This window comes from Asparagus officinalis, chromosome 4 (assembly GCF_001876935.1).
Source record: "Asparagus officinalis chromosome 4, Aspof.V1, whole genome shotgun sequence".
NCBI lineage: Eukaryota > Viridiplantae > Streptophyta > Magnoliopsida > Asparagales > Asparagaceae > Asparagus > Asparagus officinalis.
Window position 1 is genome coordinate 1,220,350 of NC_033797.1, and position 18,164 is coordinate 1,238,513.

Sequence of the window (18,164 nt, forward strand, 5' to 3'; positions counted from 1 at the left end):
AAAAATTATCTCACTTTACCAATTATCCCAGTTCTACTTAAAAAGTTCTAGGTGACTAACCCCCCCCTTAGAGGATTCATAATTTAAACAATAATAAATGCAAATTTTTCTTCTCAGCAACTTTTAAGCTATTACATTTTGCTATTGGAGGAACAATTACTCTAAAACTCAGGAGAGAATATCTTGATGTCCATTCTCATCAAAAGAGAAGAGTAATACGTGTCCTTTTAAAATTAGTGTTGGAAAAATCTATTACTTCCCCTTGCCATTTTATTTTCCGTGCCATTTTATTTTCTGTTAAAAAGACAAGTTTACTTGAAGAATTCAAATAAATGAGATGACAAGATTCATACTGAACATAATCATAATCATTCGACGAAAAGCTTGATACTATGTAAATAGACAAAGGCCGAATGTATTATTACCTTGCAGAAGATGTACACCTAAAAATCTATTACTACGAACCAATGATCACGAACCGGCTAGAACCACTCGTGCTGATAACGTGTTGTAATATACTAAAGAAATGAAATAAGAGACAAGAGAAGAAGAGAAATTGTAATCTCTTATTCATCATCTTCCATTTCCATACATCGTACAATTTATAGATACATGATGGAATACAAAAGGACATAAAATTAATAGTCCACATACAAAGTAATGTCCACATACATTTTGTCTTTTAGATATCAACAAAATATCTTTTAGATATCAACAAAATGTCTTTTAGATTTCAACAAATATTTTCGATTTATTGAATGGAGACCGTTGTTTGTATGTATTGGGCTAGTATGGTTACTGTACACGGCGTATATGATTTAGCCCAGCCCAATGTGTAGAAGATCTGTACGTTTTAGTCAATACAAAGAACGAAGGCCACGTGCTCAACCTGCTCATATTCTTCATTCTTGGCGGATGTACCGAGCGCCCCTTGACCAATTGTTTTAAAATTGGAATTCTTTCGAATGATTTCCAGTTGCAACTTAATAAATTACAGAAAGTTCAACGAAAACAATACTTTCTCCATCACAAGAGCATGGCATTTTGATGGACGCATGAAATTTCGACACTAGCATAATTAAGTTAGCTGAAATAAATGCCGTTAACAAAGAGGATGATGATCTAATGACACTCAAAGTAAACAGTTTAAATAAGGATGAATAATTAATAATTGTTTGTGATAGAAAGAAAATAATTTATACGCTGTTAAATAATTTATGCTCGGGATTTCTCACATAACCCTGTTTAGCTTTCAAAATATCTCAAATGACCCGTTAAGTTTTGGGGTTCTCAGAAAACCCCCTCTTATTTTCAAGATTTTTTCTATAAGAAAAAACTCATACGGCATTAAATCGCACTTTTCATTTTCATATAGGTGGGTAAGATTATGCAAGGGCGAGAGGACGGTTTTGCCGCCGAAAATTGCGAAGCTTACCCCTGTATTTGTTAGCTTGACTCGATCATGGTGACCAAATCAACGATTCTCAGTAGAGAGAATTGTGGAACGTGAAAACGTGGAAGGGTTGTTGAGACAAAATCTCTCATTGGGGCGGATCTGGGGGGTGGAGTTAGTAGGTTCAGCCCCTATAAAATGGATGAGTAATTCTCCTTGAGAAATAACAACGAAGAAAGTGAAAAACCTCTTACCCATTAGCGGAACCCCCCTCAAAATTTGTTCTTCCTTCTTCTCTGAGATCAAATACTGGTATCAGAGCACGTCGATCTCATCGCCGCCCCCTTCGAGCTCTGCGTCAATCGGCGACCTCGACGACTCTGCTGCGACGATCGATCAACGACGACGACGACAACTCGACGTCCCTTGCTGCTTCGATCGACAACGACGACGATCGACGACGACGACAAATCCGCGCCGATCTCAACGCAGTCGTATCCATCCTCGGCGATTAAGAGAGAGATATCAGCCGCCCCTTGCAATTTTACGGCGTCAACCCTAGCTCCTAGCTCGAGATCATTTTTTTAACAGTGATCGTAGGGCATGAGTGGGGCACTCGTTTTCTCAAGAGCCTGTTAGACCCTAGAGGGGGGGTGATTAGGGTCTTATGCTAATCTAATCCGATTAAATGCCAATTAAAATTAATTAATAAGTTATCCTAGCAAGTATGAAATACAACAAAATATATTAGCTAGGATAAGCAATATGAACAAATGAATATATCCTATCAATGAGATATTACAAATATATGAGCAAGGATATATGAACTAACACAAGGGTAAAATAAACAATCTACACAAGTGATAGGGTAATATGATGAGCAATACACAAAGGCGATATAAGATATGAAAACAAGAATAAGAACGCCAATGCAATCACAAACAAAACGATATGTTTACGAGGTTCGGTCCCCACGACCTACGTCCCCGCTCCTCACCTCGAGGAGATCTCCACTATCACAACCGGGTTTTCTACGTTCACCCGAACAACGTTTACACCTCACAATACAATCACTATGTAATCACACCTCACACACTAAGTGTTGGTCCTAGCCCGTGTCCTCCTCCTCAAGTGCTCGGTTACAACCTCTCCCTAGGCACGTCAACCGACGCCACTCCTCTTGGATTCGACCCCGTCTCTCACCACACACTTCTCTCGGTGTACAAGTGTATTACAAGTGAATCCTCACAATTAGGCACAATATGATAAATGATTGTTCTCTCTAACAAGGTGAGAACTCAATTAAGCACAACTCTTAGTCACTAATCTCACAACCCAAAATTATACTATGAATGTAAATACAATAAGCTCAATAGGTTGTGTGTGAACAAAGAGATAAAACAATATAAACTCAATATGAAATCTAGCTTATGAAATTAAGAACAAAACTTATAAAATGCTAGAATTGAGTTTAAAGAAAACTTCTCTATAGATGACAAGAGAGAGGGAGAAGAATGAATGCTCAAACACCAATGATGATCTCCACTTGCTCTTGTAAAATTTCCTCCACAAATCAAAACACGCAAATGCTTAAAAGCTCTTAAACACACTTAAACAAAACAATAAAACCTTAAACCCTTGTTTAACACTTTGTTTAAAAACCACTTCTTAGAGAGTAAATGAAGAGAGATCAGCAAAGGGGTATTTATACCCTCTAAAGATTTCAGCAAAGACACCCAAAATAAAAGACAGAAAAGCCCCCAGAAATCTGCTCAGGAAATAGCCGTTAGGAGCCAACGGCTCTTTTGTCGGTCGACCGGAAATCTCGTCGGTCGACCGATGGAAAGCATTCGGTCGACCGATGGCAAATCCGGTCTCGACCGATGGAAAGCATTCGGTCGACCGATGGAAAGCATTCGGTCGACCGATGGAAAGCATTCGGTCGACCGATGGAAAGCATTCGGTCGACCGATGGCAAATCCGGTCGACCGCGAGCAGGTCTGAAAACAAGGAAAGGGAGGCAGACGAAAACTATAAAACCAAAAACATATGTATATATATATATGTATCACTATATATATATATATGAAAACCAATATAATGTGTGTGTATAGATATTGAGCTTAACGTACTTAACACACATAATATAAATCATAAACTACATTACCCAAGAAATCTTGATCTTCAATTTAGCTCTTCTAGGTAATCTCTCGGATGAAGCTTTAACTTGGATCTTGAACTTTGAATAGTAAGGCTTCACCGACATTCCGCTAACCTCCATTTGATATGATCGTTGAAGCTCTATTCCATCCATCCTCCAACAACGTTGTTTGTCTACAATAAATACGAAAACACAAATACTAGACAAACAACATTAGTGGTAAATTGTTTGTTAAACATCATCAAAACAAGAAGGCCAACAGAGCCGAGTTACAAAGCCAGGCCCAATACCCCACAACCAGCAAAGCCCATCTATTTTTTTTGAATCAAAGCCATTAGATGTTTCTTATGCTTAAGCAATTGGAAGCTTGATGTATGCAATGTTGTGCACCAGACCTGATATAGCTTATGCTGTGAGTCTAGTCAGTAGATATCAAAGTAATCCAGGACCAGCACATTAGGAAGCTGTTAAAAGGATTATGAAGTATATCAGAGGTACATTGACTCATAGATTAGTTTATCAAGCCGATTTGCTTGAACTCCTCGGTTATTCCGATGCTGATTTCGGAGGTGATAAAGATGATGGAAAATCCACTTCGGGATATTTATTCATCTTTGGAGGAGGAGTTGTTTCTTGGAGTAGCAAGAAATAAGGGTGTGTTGCTAGATATACGCAAGAAGCTGAATATATAGCTTGTAGTATGTCAACTACACATGCTGCTGTCTGGATAAGACGGTTTTTGATTGATCTTGATCTCAATTTGTTAGAAGGACCTATTGATATTTATTGTGATAATCAAGCAACAATTAGCTTAATCAATAGTGGCGCGAATAGCTCCATGATAATCAAGCAACAATTAGCTTAATCAATAGTGGCGCGAATAGCTCCAAAGGAAAACATATTGAGATTCAATGTCACTATATTCGAGATATTGTAGAAAAGTGAGAAGTCAAAGTGACTTATATCCCTACTACAGATATGATTGTTGATCCTTTGACAAAAGGAATACCAGCGGAATTTTTTTATCAAACACGTAAGTTTGATGGGACTTAGGAATAAATAAGTTCAAGTAAAATTTCATGAATAATAAAATAAGAGTTACTCTCTACGGATAGTGGGAGTAATGGTAAGCAGAAACATCTGATCTCACGGATAGTGAGAGGCATATCACTTGGTTAATTTGGTCAAATGGGAGATGTTAGCTTGACTCGGTCATGGTGACCAAATCAACGATTCTCAGTAGAGAGAATTGTGGAACTAGCTTGACTCGGTCATGGTGACCAAATCAACGATTCTCAGTAGAGAGAATTGTGGAACGTGAAAACGTTGAAGGGTTGTTGAGAGAAAATCTTTCATTGGGGCGGATCTGGGGGTGGAGTTAGTGGATTGAGCCCCTATAAATGGAGGAGTAATTCTCCTTGAGAAATAACAACGAAGAAAGTGAAAAACCTCTTACCCATTAGCGGAACCCCCCTCAAAATCTGTTCTTCCTTCTTCTCTGAGATCAAATAGTATTGACCCAGAACTCATCACCTATTATTTGGAAGAAAAAATATCTTAATGACCCAAAATATGAGACCAATGGAGGGGACAGATGAGGCATCCCCTCTCTATTGCATAATGAGCTGGTCATGCAAGCTCATTATGCAATAGGAGTGGGACATCTCACGTGTCCCCTCCAATGGTCCTATATTTTGAGTCTCCGTAACATAGCTCTATCCGGAAAACATAAAACAAGGGAAATGGCGCTTAGCATTATTATTGGTTTCAGTGACATTCGTGCGTTTGGCTTTTGGCGTGTGAACGAACGAACCCCAGAGTTGGACGTTTGGTTCAATTTGAATATGCTCAGGATTCTAGCGGAGTACCCTGGACAACGAATCAAAGGTCAACCATAAGCCCGAGTTGTTTGATGTTATTATTGATTGGGTGCATCTTCTCGTTTCGTATCATATTCAGCTGGCAATAAAATAGATAAAATAAGATACGTGAATGCGATACCATCACATTTTGTAGACCTCCGTCCGACTTTCGCAAATACTAGCTAGATTATCTATCTGTTAGTTGGGATACTGAAGAAATTTTATTTCCCACCGGAAAAAGTCAACGGAGCTCTGAGATATCTCCAATCAACTCGATAACTTCTTCGAAGCTCGGATTTTAAAAGGTGCCACTCTTTTTGAAGCAGGTGCGTAACTTTTGAAGACTCCCACTTTTTCTTCCAATAACGACACCCAATTATGTTGAGGGGCTGTTTGTTTGCTAAAAATAATAAGAAAACCCCTACCTTGTCAGATTTAAGAAATCCTCCTTGTTACGTAGGATTTTAGTTTCAACCGATTTTTAAATCATATGTTTGTTTCGTTTTGTGATTTATAGAAATGAGGGTGTCACGTAGGATGACACGTCAGTTTTTTGAGAAAATTGTTTTCACACAAAAAACCTATGAAAACACTTGAAAATATCACTTTAATGAATTTTTAATTACTAAAAGCACTGTTGAAACAGTGACCGTGAATAAAACATATTATTTAATTGCTGAAAACACTGTTACTATTGCGGCTTATTTCCATTTCTTTTTTTTTTAATGTTCAAACAAACACAAAAAATGGAAATCGAAATATTGTTACTATTGCGGCTGGATTTGTTTCTTATGCGACGTGGCGATAACGTGTCAGTGATTTCATTTTGAAACAAATAAAAAAAAGAAATACAGAAAATGTCTTAAAATCTCTTGAAATGTGAGTTCTCCATTTCCGATTTTTTCCGGAAAACAACCAAACAGCCCCAGAGAGTATTCATAAAAAGTGGTCAGCCATGTCTTAATCCATTCGAAAAGAATGATGTAAAGGGTAAAGTAAACGGTGGTATCCACTAACCTCATCGTTTGTGTGCTGTTCGCAACGCAAGAAATCGCCCTTTTACCAACAATTCAAAAGATTGTATGAAGAGCCGTGTTCATGAAGTAGAATACTTTGGTAAGAAATAGGGCTAAATTGCGGACAAACCCCTCTTCGTATCATCCCAATTGCAAAGAGATTCTTTATAATTTTTTTGTTGTTAATAGATCCCTCATAGTTTTACTTTTTGCGAATAAACTGCTGAGTGAATTTTTTATTTTTTTATTTACTCTTAAAATTGTTAAAAATATTTGGGGAGGCGGATAGCCTCCTTAGAGTTCTATTGGCAATTATGTATAGAAAATTACTATTTTTTGCTTTTAAACGAGTCAAAACAACTCACTAAGAGAGTTTATTCGCGCTTGAGCCAATACTACAAAGGGTCTATTCGCAACAACTAGAGCTGTAGGCGGTCTTTTAGCAATAATAGAATTACATTGTGTCTTTTTGCAATTAAACGATACTACAAAGCATATGTTCGCGATTAACCCAAAGAAATATCAAGCGTTTAAGAGATAAATCAGAAAAGCCATCTCATTTATAAAAATTTGTATGATATAAATGCATAAAAAGCTGATGAAATGGAACGCAACAAATATATTTATATTTTCCTTGATTTGTATTCTTTAAAAGAAAGTTTCCCCTAATCAAAGGGCACTATATCTTTTATCTTTACAAGCGATTAATGTTTATAGGTTTTTTTCCTCATGATACTAATCGCTTGATGCTCACGTTCGTATATGACATAGGATACAGAGGAGTGTTCTAGTCAAATTGTCAAAACATATATTTAATTAACTATTAATTATATATTTTGTATTTTTTCACCAAGTGCTAGACCATTATTTGTATTTTTCTCATAGTTTTTTTTCAAACGCGAGAGCATTTTTGGCATTCTAAAATTGTGGCTCACTCAAATTAGAAGGGGACTTCTCTTGATATATAAAACAGATAAACTTATAATTTGTGTCAATAAAAAGAAAAAATATAAAAATCTTAGAAGTCTTGTACACTCTGTCTTTTATGATTTCGCGTGTATTTCTTCCTTAATTCAATTGCTAACACCAAGTAGAGGAGAAAACAAGGGGTGAGGTGAGGAGGGGAAAAAAGAAAAGTAAAGAAAATAAGAGGATGATCAAACTGGGGTAAAGCAAAATTGCAATTAAAGAAATACAAGTGTGGTATTGTGCAAAATAACTATCGGAGAATAGTGCCTTTATTTATTAGGCAAGACGGTCGTTGCATTTAAGCGAGGTGTGAAGGTGTGGTCACCGACTCTTCCTCGTCGTCACCTGCCTCTTTTATTATTTCCTTTTTTTTTTATTATAAAAAATCAAGTCTTTCAATTCAATTGACTCGTTAATACAGAGCACCAGAAGGAGGTAAAACAAAGTCTTTTGTTATAATCTAAACTTACCGCGGGTAACTTCACACCCCTCAACGTGTCGGATGCTGCCTTTTGTCTGCTCCGGGGGGGTTCCAACGTGTTCTTAAATAACAACAAACAAAACAGATTAATAACGTGAGCCTCCATTAATAAAACATTTGGTATTTTGTACAGAAGGCTGGTATTCTACGCTTTGATATTCGTGCATATGATGACGACCGTCGACCTGCTTCGGGCCTCCCGAAACGAACGGCTCACGTTCGCTGCTCTCTCTCTGCAGAAATTAAATCTAACAACGCCAACGAAAAATTCATCACTGTTTGAGATTCAAACCCCCCTCGAAATTAGGTCAAACTCAGTCCTGCTTTAGTTCTACCCTAAACCAGAGTCTGCAAAAAAATAAGCGCAAAGAAAATATGATCTTACGGTAAGAAATTGCCATTTAATGACTCGTTTCTACAGATTATAAAACGAGAGAAGATCAATCGCGATATTCAGACATTGTGCAATAAAAAGCATAAAAATGCATAGGAGCAACGTAAAATAAATAAACACAAAAGAAGATGCTGGGAAGCAAACAAACGAATAATAACACTTAATTTAATAAAAAAAAGATGATAGTAATGAGAACTTAGTGGAATCAATACAATACGGCTTATTCAGTTGATCTTCAAAATTTAGAGTAAAGTCTTTCTTTTTTTTCTTAATTTTTAATCCTAAGTTTTTTGAGTGGGCTATATCAATCTTGTTTTTCTTTAGTATATGTTAATAGGTACTAATTTTTTGATTACAATTAGTGTCACATACTAAGAAACGTTCTCTTATAATTTTCTTTTAGTCTCTTGATTTATTACCTATAAACTAATGACTTTTTACATCCAGGTAATCTAGGGGTCAATTTTCATCAGACTGTGCTAACTTATGAAAATAGGCAGGCTGAACTTTTCACCGTCATCGTCGGAAGTAAAAAAGAAAATTTAAAAATAAAATAAAAATAAAAACATCCGTTTGATATGTTCACTCCACTTTCTTAATTTACTATCAAACTAGCACTCGTATTTATTACGGTAAATATTAGAAAACACCCCTTAATTTTGGATGATGGTCAGAAAGCCCGCTTGACTGCCAAAATTGGGAAAAAAAACCCTTAAGTATAAGGATTATCGCAATACCTTCTTTAACTTTCAGATTTTATAAAATAACTCCCTTTAACTTTTTTATGGTTTGCAAGATCAAATTGGCTATTGATATTGGTTTCGTAGTTTGCTTTTATGTGTATTGATACATTACGTACATAATATTACACTAAGTTTTGTGCGTATTGTGCTAATAGGTACATAATAGTTAATACACTCAGTTTTGTGCATCTTGTATTAGCGTGTATGTAACTAATACAATATGTATCATGTGTGTATAGAATGCAAAACATGTTACCGGGCACATATAAACTTACTCTGATTTATGTGTAGATACAAACCATACAAAACAACAGCTTCATTTATCTAGTTTATGTGCACATACAAAGCTTACTAAATTTTCTTTAAGAAAATTTCACAAATAACATTAATTACTATTACTATTTCTCAAATCACATCATATTCTTTCACCATACTCAAATTAAAGCATCTCCAACATTACACTCTCAAACATCTTACATAACTCTACAATAATCAATATCCCTAACACGACCAAAATAATCATCATCAACAATAATATTTGCAAAAAACTTCTTAGCCAACAAACTCACTTCTTTTGACGTTTTCACAATCAAACTTCTTATTGTCATATACCCTAGCAAAGTAACCACGATCAGTGTATGATGAATTTCTATATTGTGTGTGTAGGTTGTAAAATTTGATTCTAGATTTGTATTAATTAAAATTGTATTACAAATCAATAGATCACTTTTTACACAAAAGCGAAGAGAATTGATTCGATCTCTTTTTGTTTAACATGGGGTTCTTTGGTAGCGATAGGATGCCTCCCTCAATGCTCATGCCGAGTTTGTTTCCCTTGAGCGATTTGAACGAGATTGTGGGAAAGATTCAGCGCGTGGTAGAAACTTGAGATGAAGAGTTCGATCACCCGAGCTTGGAATCAAGGCCGAATGCTCAAGAGGCAAAATTCGGTTCTTTTATCTCCCAAAAGACCGGTTGCCAAAAGAGTTCCAGCAAGATGCCAAGATGATCCAAAATCCAAATTAGTCCGAGAGCCCTCCCCCTTTTCATGTAGCCGAACATGGCTATTTATGGCTAAGGAGAGTCATGGCCAATCCTTTAAATTGTGGGAAGTGATCATTCCCACAATTATAGTTGAGGATGACCATAACCATTCCCTTAAATCATGGGAAGTGATTATTCCCACAACTATAGCTGAGGAGAACCATACCCAAATCCCTCAAATCGTGGGAAGTGGTTCTAACCGCTTAGGCGAGCTAGCAGGCGAGCTTGCAAGCGAGTTAAACGCTCAAGCGAGCTTGCAGTCGAGCTAGGCGAACAGACGAGGTTGTCAGGCAAACCTCAGGAGCATTCAGGCGAGCTTAGATCATGTTGGCGAGCTTGGTTCATGCATGCGAACCTCTTGCAAACGAGCCTGGTTCGTGCGGGCGAGCTAAGCATTCAGGCGAGCTAATTTGCCAGCTGGCGAACTGAACGTTCAGGCGAGCTCAGTTCTTTCTGGGTGAAGTCCATTGCGTAGGCGAACTTCGCTTCGCCTACGAAGTCAAGCGTTCAGGCGAGCTTAGCTTGTTTGATGCAAGCGAACAAGCCAAATGAGCTTTATTCTTGCGATCTTGAGCATGCAGGCGAAGTCTTGCAGGCGAACTTCTCAATTTTGGGATAAAGGCAATTTTTATTGCCTACAGTGTGCAGCCACAGAATTGTAGACCCTTATTCTCTTCTTGCTTGCAAGTCCTAAATTCTGTATTGCAACCCATAAAAACACCTCGCGTTAGCCCCATCAACACTAGCTCCATTACCAATTGAATTGGAACCCGTATACTCCATGAATAACTTGGCGGATGAAGAGGTTTGAGAATGAGAATTGGAGTTTGGAGGAGCATCAATGGCTTGATGTCGTTTGCTAGAGTTCCGTCAATTTATATAGTCGTTGATGTCTAAGGTTTCCTTAAAATTTTCTTATTGGGGAAGAGAAGCAATAGGGAACGGGTTTGGGTTTTAGGGAGTTCCTAACGAGTTTGATTTAAATGGGTTAGAGCAAACAAAACATTCCCCTCAACTTTTAACACCATCTAACCAGAGGGGCTCATATCAGCATATCATACCTATTCGAGGGGCTAAAATCAAAATATGAGGACTTGAGTGGTTAGTATCAAATTATCTACGATTTAAGGGGGCTGATACTATTTTGAGCGTGGGCCCTTACGCGAAAGTCTCACTCTACTATCATCTCAACAGTTGAAACAAACGTTGATCCCAAATTTTAAATTGAAAAAAAAAAAAAAAAAAAAAAAGAAGAAGCAGTAGTAATAAAACCTCATAAAAGACTTCTGCTCGCTTTTATTGTTATTATCCATCTCATTTTCTTCTTCTTCTCTCTCTCTCTCTCTTCCCCGTTCTTACCCTCTTTCCAGATCTCTATCTTTCAATGGAGTAGACTTTTAATTATTACGAGAAAAAGAAAACACCCCCCCTAAATAAACCTCTCCCCCAAATTCCTCGCCGATCGCGGACAGACTCGACGGCGGAGATCTGATCACCTCCCGGCGGCGGTCCGATCTGGCGTCTCCTCACGGGGAATCGAGATAGGAGCTCGGATCCGGTCCCCGCGCGGTGATCGTAAGCGATTTTGGAGAAGCGCTAGCTGGGGGAGGCGAAGCAAAGCGGGGGGGGGAAGAGGATGTACAAGAACCAGCTGCAGGAGCTAGCTCAACGGAGCTGCTTCAATCTGCCGTCGTACACGTGTATAAGGGAGGGGCCTGACCACGCGCCCAGGTTTAAGGCCACCGTTAACTTTAACGGCGAGGTTTTCGAGAGCCCCAGCTTTTGCACGACGCTGAGGCAAGCGGAGCACTCCGCTGCTGAGGTGGCGCTCAACTCCCTTTCTCACCGGGGACCCTCTCACTCCCTCGCTGCTCGGATCCTGGTATTTCTTCGAACTTTATTTTTTTTTATTTTTTTTTCTTGGAGCTAGGGGGAAAGCTAGCTCCGAGAATCGACGTTATTTCTATTTTTGGTAATTTTTGCGAGACGTGAGTAGGAGGCGAACTTGATCTGCTGATAAAAGGCAGAAACTTGTGAGTAAAATCATCCCAATTTTGACGGAATTGAAGCAGGAACATCATCATCTTGAGTTTAGTAACGCCTAGTGGTTGCGCGAGGTCATTAGTTGAATCCTAGTGATTCTTTCCTTTTTATTTTGTTTTTCATTTTTGAGGATCCACTTCACTAGCTAATGTTGATCTAATTGAAGGCGTAAAAGATGAGCTCGCTGCTTGGGTTTAAATTTAATTTTCTTTTTAATTTCATTGATGTCCTTGGTAATAATTGAGAAGACTAGAAGGAAATTGGGGTTGAATTCGGAAATGTAGAAATCTATATTCGTAAAGAAAAAAAAAATCGGAGATTCCATGGTTAATATTTGTTATCACGGTGGAGCTGATTAATAATAGCAAGTATTAGCAAGTTTTGGAAAAAAGGGGAACTCGAGTTACGAGCTGAGTTTGGATTGGGGGAGTTCGAGTACGCGTACTTGTATTTTGTTTTATGATCAGGCTTAGTACCACACGGCGACGGTGTTCAGCCTGTTATTTTATTTTTAATTTTAATCTTTTTTATTTTCCATTTGTTAATTTTTGGTTCCAAGCGAGCTTCATTAAAAAAAACCTAGGGTTTCTGAACAAACTTATTTATTTCTCGGGGAAAGTACATATTTGTCTAAATACTAACTTGAGGCGGAGGGGCATTTTCGGCACGAGTGAACGTGCCATTCGGCAGACTCTGTTTGGATGTCGCTTTTTGGGCTAACTATTTAATTCACTTCACTAATGATTCTTTTTAAATCTGAAAACTAATAATTAAGACGCTGTTTTCGTTGGTCCTCAAGCCATTAAATCTGCTCCCCAACTTTTTGTAAACTGAGGTCCGTTCACATGCTCCGTCTCGAATAAGACAGCCAATGGTGGCGCCCACACGTAAGAAGACTGTGGTGGCTTTTCCTCTGGTTTTTCTTCCCCCCTCCTTATAATCCCATTTGGGGTTAGTGGGGGTGCCTTAGAAACTTCAAGTCAAAAGGCTTCCTCGATCCTGAATCAGCGAGTTTGGTGGACAGAATAGTTCGTCGACGGTGACCTGATCATTTCCAAGCCAAGTTACTTTATTATTATTATTATTGCTTGGTAACAGAGAAAATTTCTAGGTTACACAACATTAAAATTTGTTATGATGTATCTAAATTAATTTGGCCTCATACGCAGCCCATGACTTTTGAGGCAATGGTTGTAGGGTTCCACAACGTTTAAAATTTGGTCAGACTTTGACTATTTCTGATGTTCCCTCTACTAGGTGATTTTTAAAATGTTTCAATTATTGACAACAAAGGGCATTGTGTCTATTTATGTATCATTAGTCGCATGTATATTGAACTTGTGCCGTAATTGATCCACATTGCTAGCGTGGATACAGACTTCATTCATGCTGAAATGATGACTGTAAATATTGTGGAACACATGAATTGACACATATACTCTCCACTGAACAAACCAAGTTTCCAGTTTGTATGAAGTTTGATTTTTTTAAGCCCGTCAACCTTGCAACTAAGGACCAACTTGTCTGTGTAGGAGTCGGTTTTTTGTGATAGACTACATGCATATCTCAAACAATTTGATATGTGATGACCAGTTATGAATTTGCTAACCTGTTAATTGGCTGCAGAAAACTTAGTAGCGTGGAGTGTTGCAAATGCCTTTTTCCCAGAACAAAAAGGAGAAAAGTTGTTGCCACCAATTTTGTTTTGATTATTATTATACAATTTAGGTCTTTGAACTGAAAAGCCCTTGATGCTTATTACATGTTTTAACATTATACCGCTTCCGTAAGTTCTTTAACGGTCAAACATCACAAGTGGCATTTGTTGGTTAATTTGTAGCATAATTCCTCAATGTATTATTTTTGTTCTACTGGTTCCTTTCAGTTCTTTTTTAATTGCAGCATCATGCATTCAACGCTTGAACTTCTGCGTTTTGTCTTAAGCAGGACGAGACGGGGGTTTATAAAAACCTCTTGCAGGAAATATCTCAGAGAGTGGGAGCCCCACTGCCATCATATACAACTTTCCGATCAGGACTTGGACACCTACCTGTCTTCACGTGCACGGTGGAACTCGCCGGAATCACATTCACTGGCGAACCAGCTAAGAGCAAGAAGCAGGCAGAGAAGAATGCTGCCATGGCAGCATGGTCTTCATTGAAACAATGTAAGTTACTATTCAAATATTTCCTCTACTTCTAGCGCCTATCTAGTACTAAAGAGAGAAAACCTGAGAAACCCCATTAATCAGGATTGAAAATTTAGATGCACTTTATACCGAGTATCATAGATCAGAGGCGATGATGACTCTGTCAAGTTGGGCTTTTATATTAAGTCTGTCTTCTGATTTCTTGTTTTAGAATTTGGAGGTTGAAGTAATGTAATTATCCCACTCAATGTAAGTTGATGACTGGTTGCAAAGTCTTATTCGTGGAGTCGCATTAAGTTAGACTGTGCTTCCCATTTGACCTCATTGGAGATGAATAGACTTAAATGACAATCAAGAAGATTGTAGAAACCGGATCCTTAGCTAATGTTTCAAAATTACTAAAGAATTATTATAGTTAAGTGGGTTAAATGAATGAAAGTATCTATACCAAAGTTGTGAAAATTAAGATGCATATCATCTATCGTCTTGTGTCGTGTGGGTTAAATGAATGAAAATATCTATACCAAAGTTGTGAAAATTAAGATGCATATCATCTATCGTCTTGTGTCATGTACTTAAGATAAACCAATGTGTAATTGTTAACTAATCAAGATACAACAATGTGTATACAAAATTATGGGCATATTTAAAGCACTGATAAAAGGGAGTTAAAATGGTAAAAACATATAATTACATAATTTCATTGTGTTATGAATATGTAAACATATGATGGATTTTACAGTTGCTTCATAGTTGAATTATAAATTTTCACAGTTACAGCCAACTCTGATTATGTGTATCCGTATAGAATATGCATCATGATTTTATTCTGATTTTTATCTGTTCAACCTAGCACCATTTAGTTAAAGTTCAACCACAACATCCATAGAGATAAACTAGGTTAGGCCGTTTGACACCATATATTTCTAAACCTTATCCAAGTACATAAGTTTTAAGTTTTAAATCATTCAAGAAATGGCAAATAAAGCCAATTTAAATCCAATTAGTAATTCTCAATCCATTAACCATGTCATCATCTTCAACAATGATAGCTTCCTTTTTGTTCACCAATCATTGGAAAAATCCTAATTCAATTGGTTTCCTCTATTTATATCTGCATAACTATAATAATTTGTGGACCCAAAAGTCTCAAAAAGCCATACCCCTTTCACATTGATATGTTATAAGATTTGTAAGATTTTTATACCGTATCATACAATACAAGAGGTGTCACATGACATATGAACCTTCTGGGTTCTGATATTGTGACAAGTCAGTATCCTTTACTATTTTTGCTAGCCTCATTTTGTATCATACGATACGGTGCTGTATCTATGATGTTAACAATCAAGCTATCTGAAGATGATACAACTGTGATATCACAAGTAGACAGTTTCATGTGCATAAAGAGGATATGAGTGAAGGGAGAATATTTTAATTGCTCAAGCTATCTGAAGATTAATAGCAGTAATGAATAATTTCAACTTTTGGCTATTCGTAAGTGATAGGTCATCAAATTTGAGTGGTTTGGTTTTGAATTTTGAGCTTCATGTACTCGGTTACAGGCTTAGATGTCAGACAGGAAAAATTTGCTAGCTTGTGGATTGAATTGTGAATATCTGGCATTAGCAGGGAGAAAATAGATAAAATGTAGCTTCATACTATTTTGCAGCATAATTTCCCTTGCCAAAATCTTCTCCAATTAGACACCAAGTTACTTTTTCTGAGTGAAAATACTGGTAGAGCTTCTTTATTGCGTAAGCTAAATTGCGTGACAGAAAATGCACCCTGCATTTAGCAGTTCAGTTTCCTCATATTTATATAGTTATCTTGGTTTGGATATCTCCATTTGAGTAGAACTCTGATATGCAGCCCTTTTAAGTTCGAAAACCAAATATTGTTGATGACAATAGTTAGTTGGGTTATATAATTTCTGTTGTCAGTTTAGGAAAAATCTTGCATCCCATATCTCTCGACTTTGTTGGTCTGTGGTTTGTATATGTACATCTCTTTTCATATGAGTGTTATTAAGCTTCCGGACGTTCCAAGATTCAATTCGGATGAATTGATCGCCAGCTCCTTATGTTAAAATTTTTTATGTGCTATATAATTTTAGACACTGCCAATTCTAAATGACTTCTATGATTCTATCTTAAAATGCAACAGTGGCACGCCAAGCTGCAAGCTCATCAAACGAACCAGAGAACAATGATGAACAAGAGCAAATCACAATAGCCCGAGCCCTTCTCAACTACCGTCTCAAGGAAAAGATTGCAATGGCCAACAACCCCAATGCAATCCCATTCCCAAAGAAGTTCCCCATACAACCTGAAAAGAGACCATCAACGTCACTGCAACCTCCCTCACAGGCTGGGTCAAAGATACTTCCTCTAATCCGCCCAAAATCAACCCCGAGATCGAGACCCACATCCCCAGCACCTTCCGAAGGTTCATCAACAGTTCCTTTCATGCCTCAGAAGTTCCCGGCAGCCGGAGCTCCACCGTACGTGCCGATCAGGCAACAATACAGAATGCCATACCATGGCATGGCCCCACCGGTGACTATAAGGTCAGCAGTGCCATGTTTTTCTGCTCCTCCTCTTCCACCACCATCAGCTGGACATCATCTTTCTCCGGCGATGAGCCCACAGCCAATAAGAATGGCATCACCGGTTCGCATTAGGCAGGCAGTACCGGTTTTTTCTGCTCCTCCTCCCGGTCCGTCTCCTGCACCAGTGGTGATTCGTCCAGTACAGACAAAGCAACAATTAGCACCGGTAATCTGCGCAAAAGCAGTGAAGCCAATAATGCAGGATGATGCAGGGGTGAAGGATGTCAGGCCAACAATCTCGGAGGTCGGAGAGAAGGATGTGAAGCTAGTAGTTCCGGATGTTGCAGAGGTGAAGGATGTGAAGTTAGCAGTTTCAGAGAGCGCAGAGGTTAAGGATGTGAAGTTAGCAGTTCCAGGGATTGCAGAGATGATTGCAGAGATGAAGGACGAGGAGCCAGCAATTCAGAATGATATTGTAGTAGGTAGAGAAGCAAGTGGCTCCGTAGAATCTGATGCGGCAGAACGGCTGAAGCGGCTAGAGATTTGATGCTGCTAGCTGAAGATTTTCAGACTTCCTTCTTTTGCCTTTTCTTTTTTCCCTACCTTATTTTTTGTTTTCACCTAGCAGTTTATCAGGCTACAGTTGCACTAGTGTTTTACTATTAGCTTCATAGATGCAAAACTAAACAGTTGGCAAGCAGCACGCATGATATGGGCCTCTTATGACATAGCTTGTCGCAGGTTCAGGTGCTCTGGTCAGCGAGGGGAGGTACTGTTTCGCGTGGCAGCTTCCGAAACCTAATTGTGCATGCCACCATCCTACTACAACAACTTCCGTTGAGGGTTTAGATGGAGTCTCTCTATATGCTGTGTTTTACTGCCTAGTGAGTGTTTTGTTGTGCTTCCTTGGAAGAGGAATGCTGGAAGCTTTTAACCCCTCGGTTGGAAGAGAGATTGGGCGCTTCTCTTCCTCGGCTGAAACAGAAATCACCTTGAGCGTCAATCCATCGGTTGGAAGAAATTTTGAAAGCTGATGCCTGTGGTTGGTTCTCTTCTTTTGTTTCTACAGATGTAGGTAATGGCTAGGTTATGTTCATGCTGAGATCCTATGATTCTGTGGTTGTCGCTGCATCCTCTTTGCGTTTTGGTAAATGAATACCGAGATCACAGACACAGATGTTGTCTAGCATCCAGACGCTTAGAACAACGATCGTCACTTTATTTTCGCACTAATTTAGCTGCCAGAACTGAATATTTCCTATTTGATTTGTGATATTTTGCGCAGCCTAGGCACAGGAATCATACGTCTTTAGGATAGCCAAGAAAAATTAAACTTAAGAAGTTTTTAAGTCTCACTA

General features: G+C 38.3%; 1 protein-coding gene across 2 annotated transcripts; it reads left to right on the forward strand.

Moving 5' to 3' along the window:
• On the forward strand, positions 11,296–17,995 carry LOC109836306 (double-stranded RNA-binding protein 6). Of its 2 annotated transcripts, none has more exons than XM_020404166.1 (3): positions 11,296–11,945; positions 14,051–14,273; positions 16,422–17,995. In XM_020404166.1, exons 1-3 carry the CDS (start codon positions 11,700–11,702, stop codon positions 17,351–17,353), a joined length of 1,401 nt encoding a protein of 466 aa, XP_020259755.1. In that variant the 5' UTR covers positions 11,296–11,699; the 3' UTR covers positions 17,354–17,995. The 2 variants fall into 2 exon arrangements, with proteins under 2 accessions (XP_020259755.1, XP_020259756.1); XM_020404167.1 differs by having other exon boundaries at positions 11,297–11,945; positions 14,054–14,273.

Excerpts from the sequence above, each read along its gene's own strand:
- LOC109836306 (XM_020404166.1), top strand. The coding sequence starts at position 11,700 with ATGTACAAGAACCAGCTGCAGGAGCTAGCTCAACGGAGCTGCTTCAAT. Across the intron at positions 11,946-14,050 it reads CCCTCGCTGCTCGGATCCTG|CAGGACGAGACGGGGGTTTA; the intron begins GTATTTCTTCGA and ends TTTTGTCTTAAG. Across the intron at positions 14,274-16,421 it reads ATGGTCTTCATTGAAACAAT|TGGCACGCCAAGCTGCAAGC; the intron begins GTAAGTTACTAT and ends AAAATGCAACAG.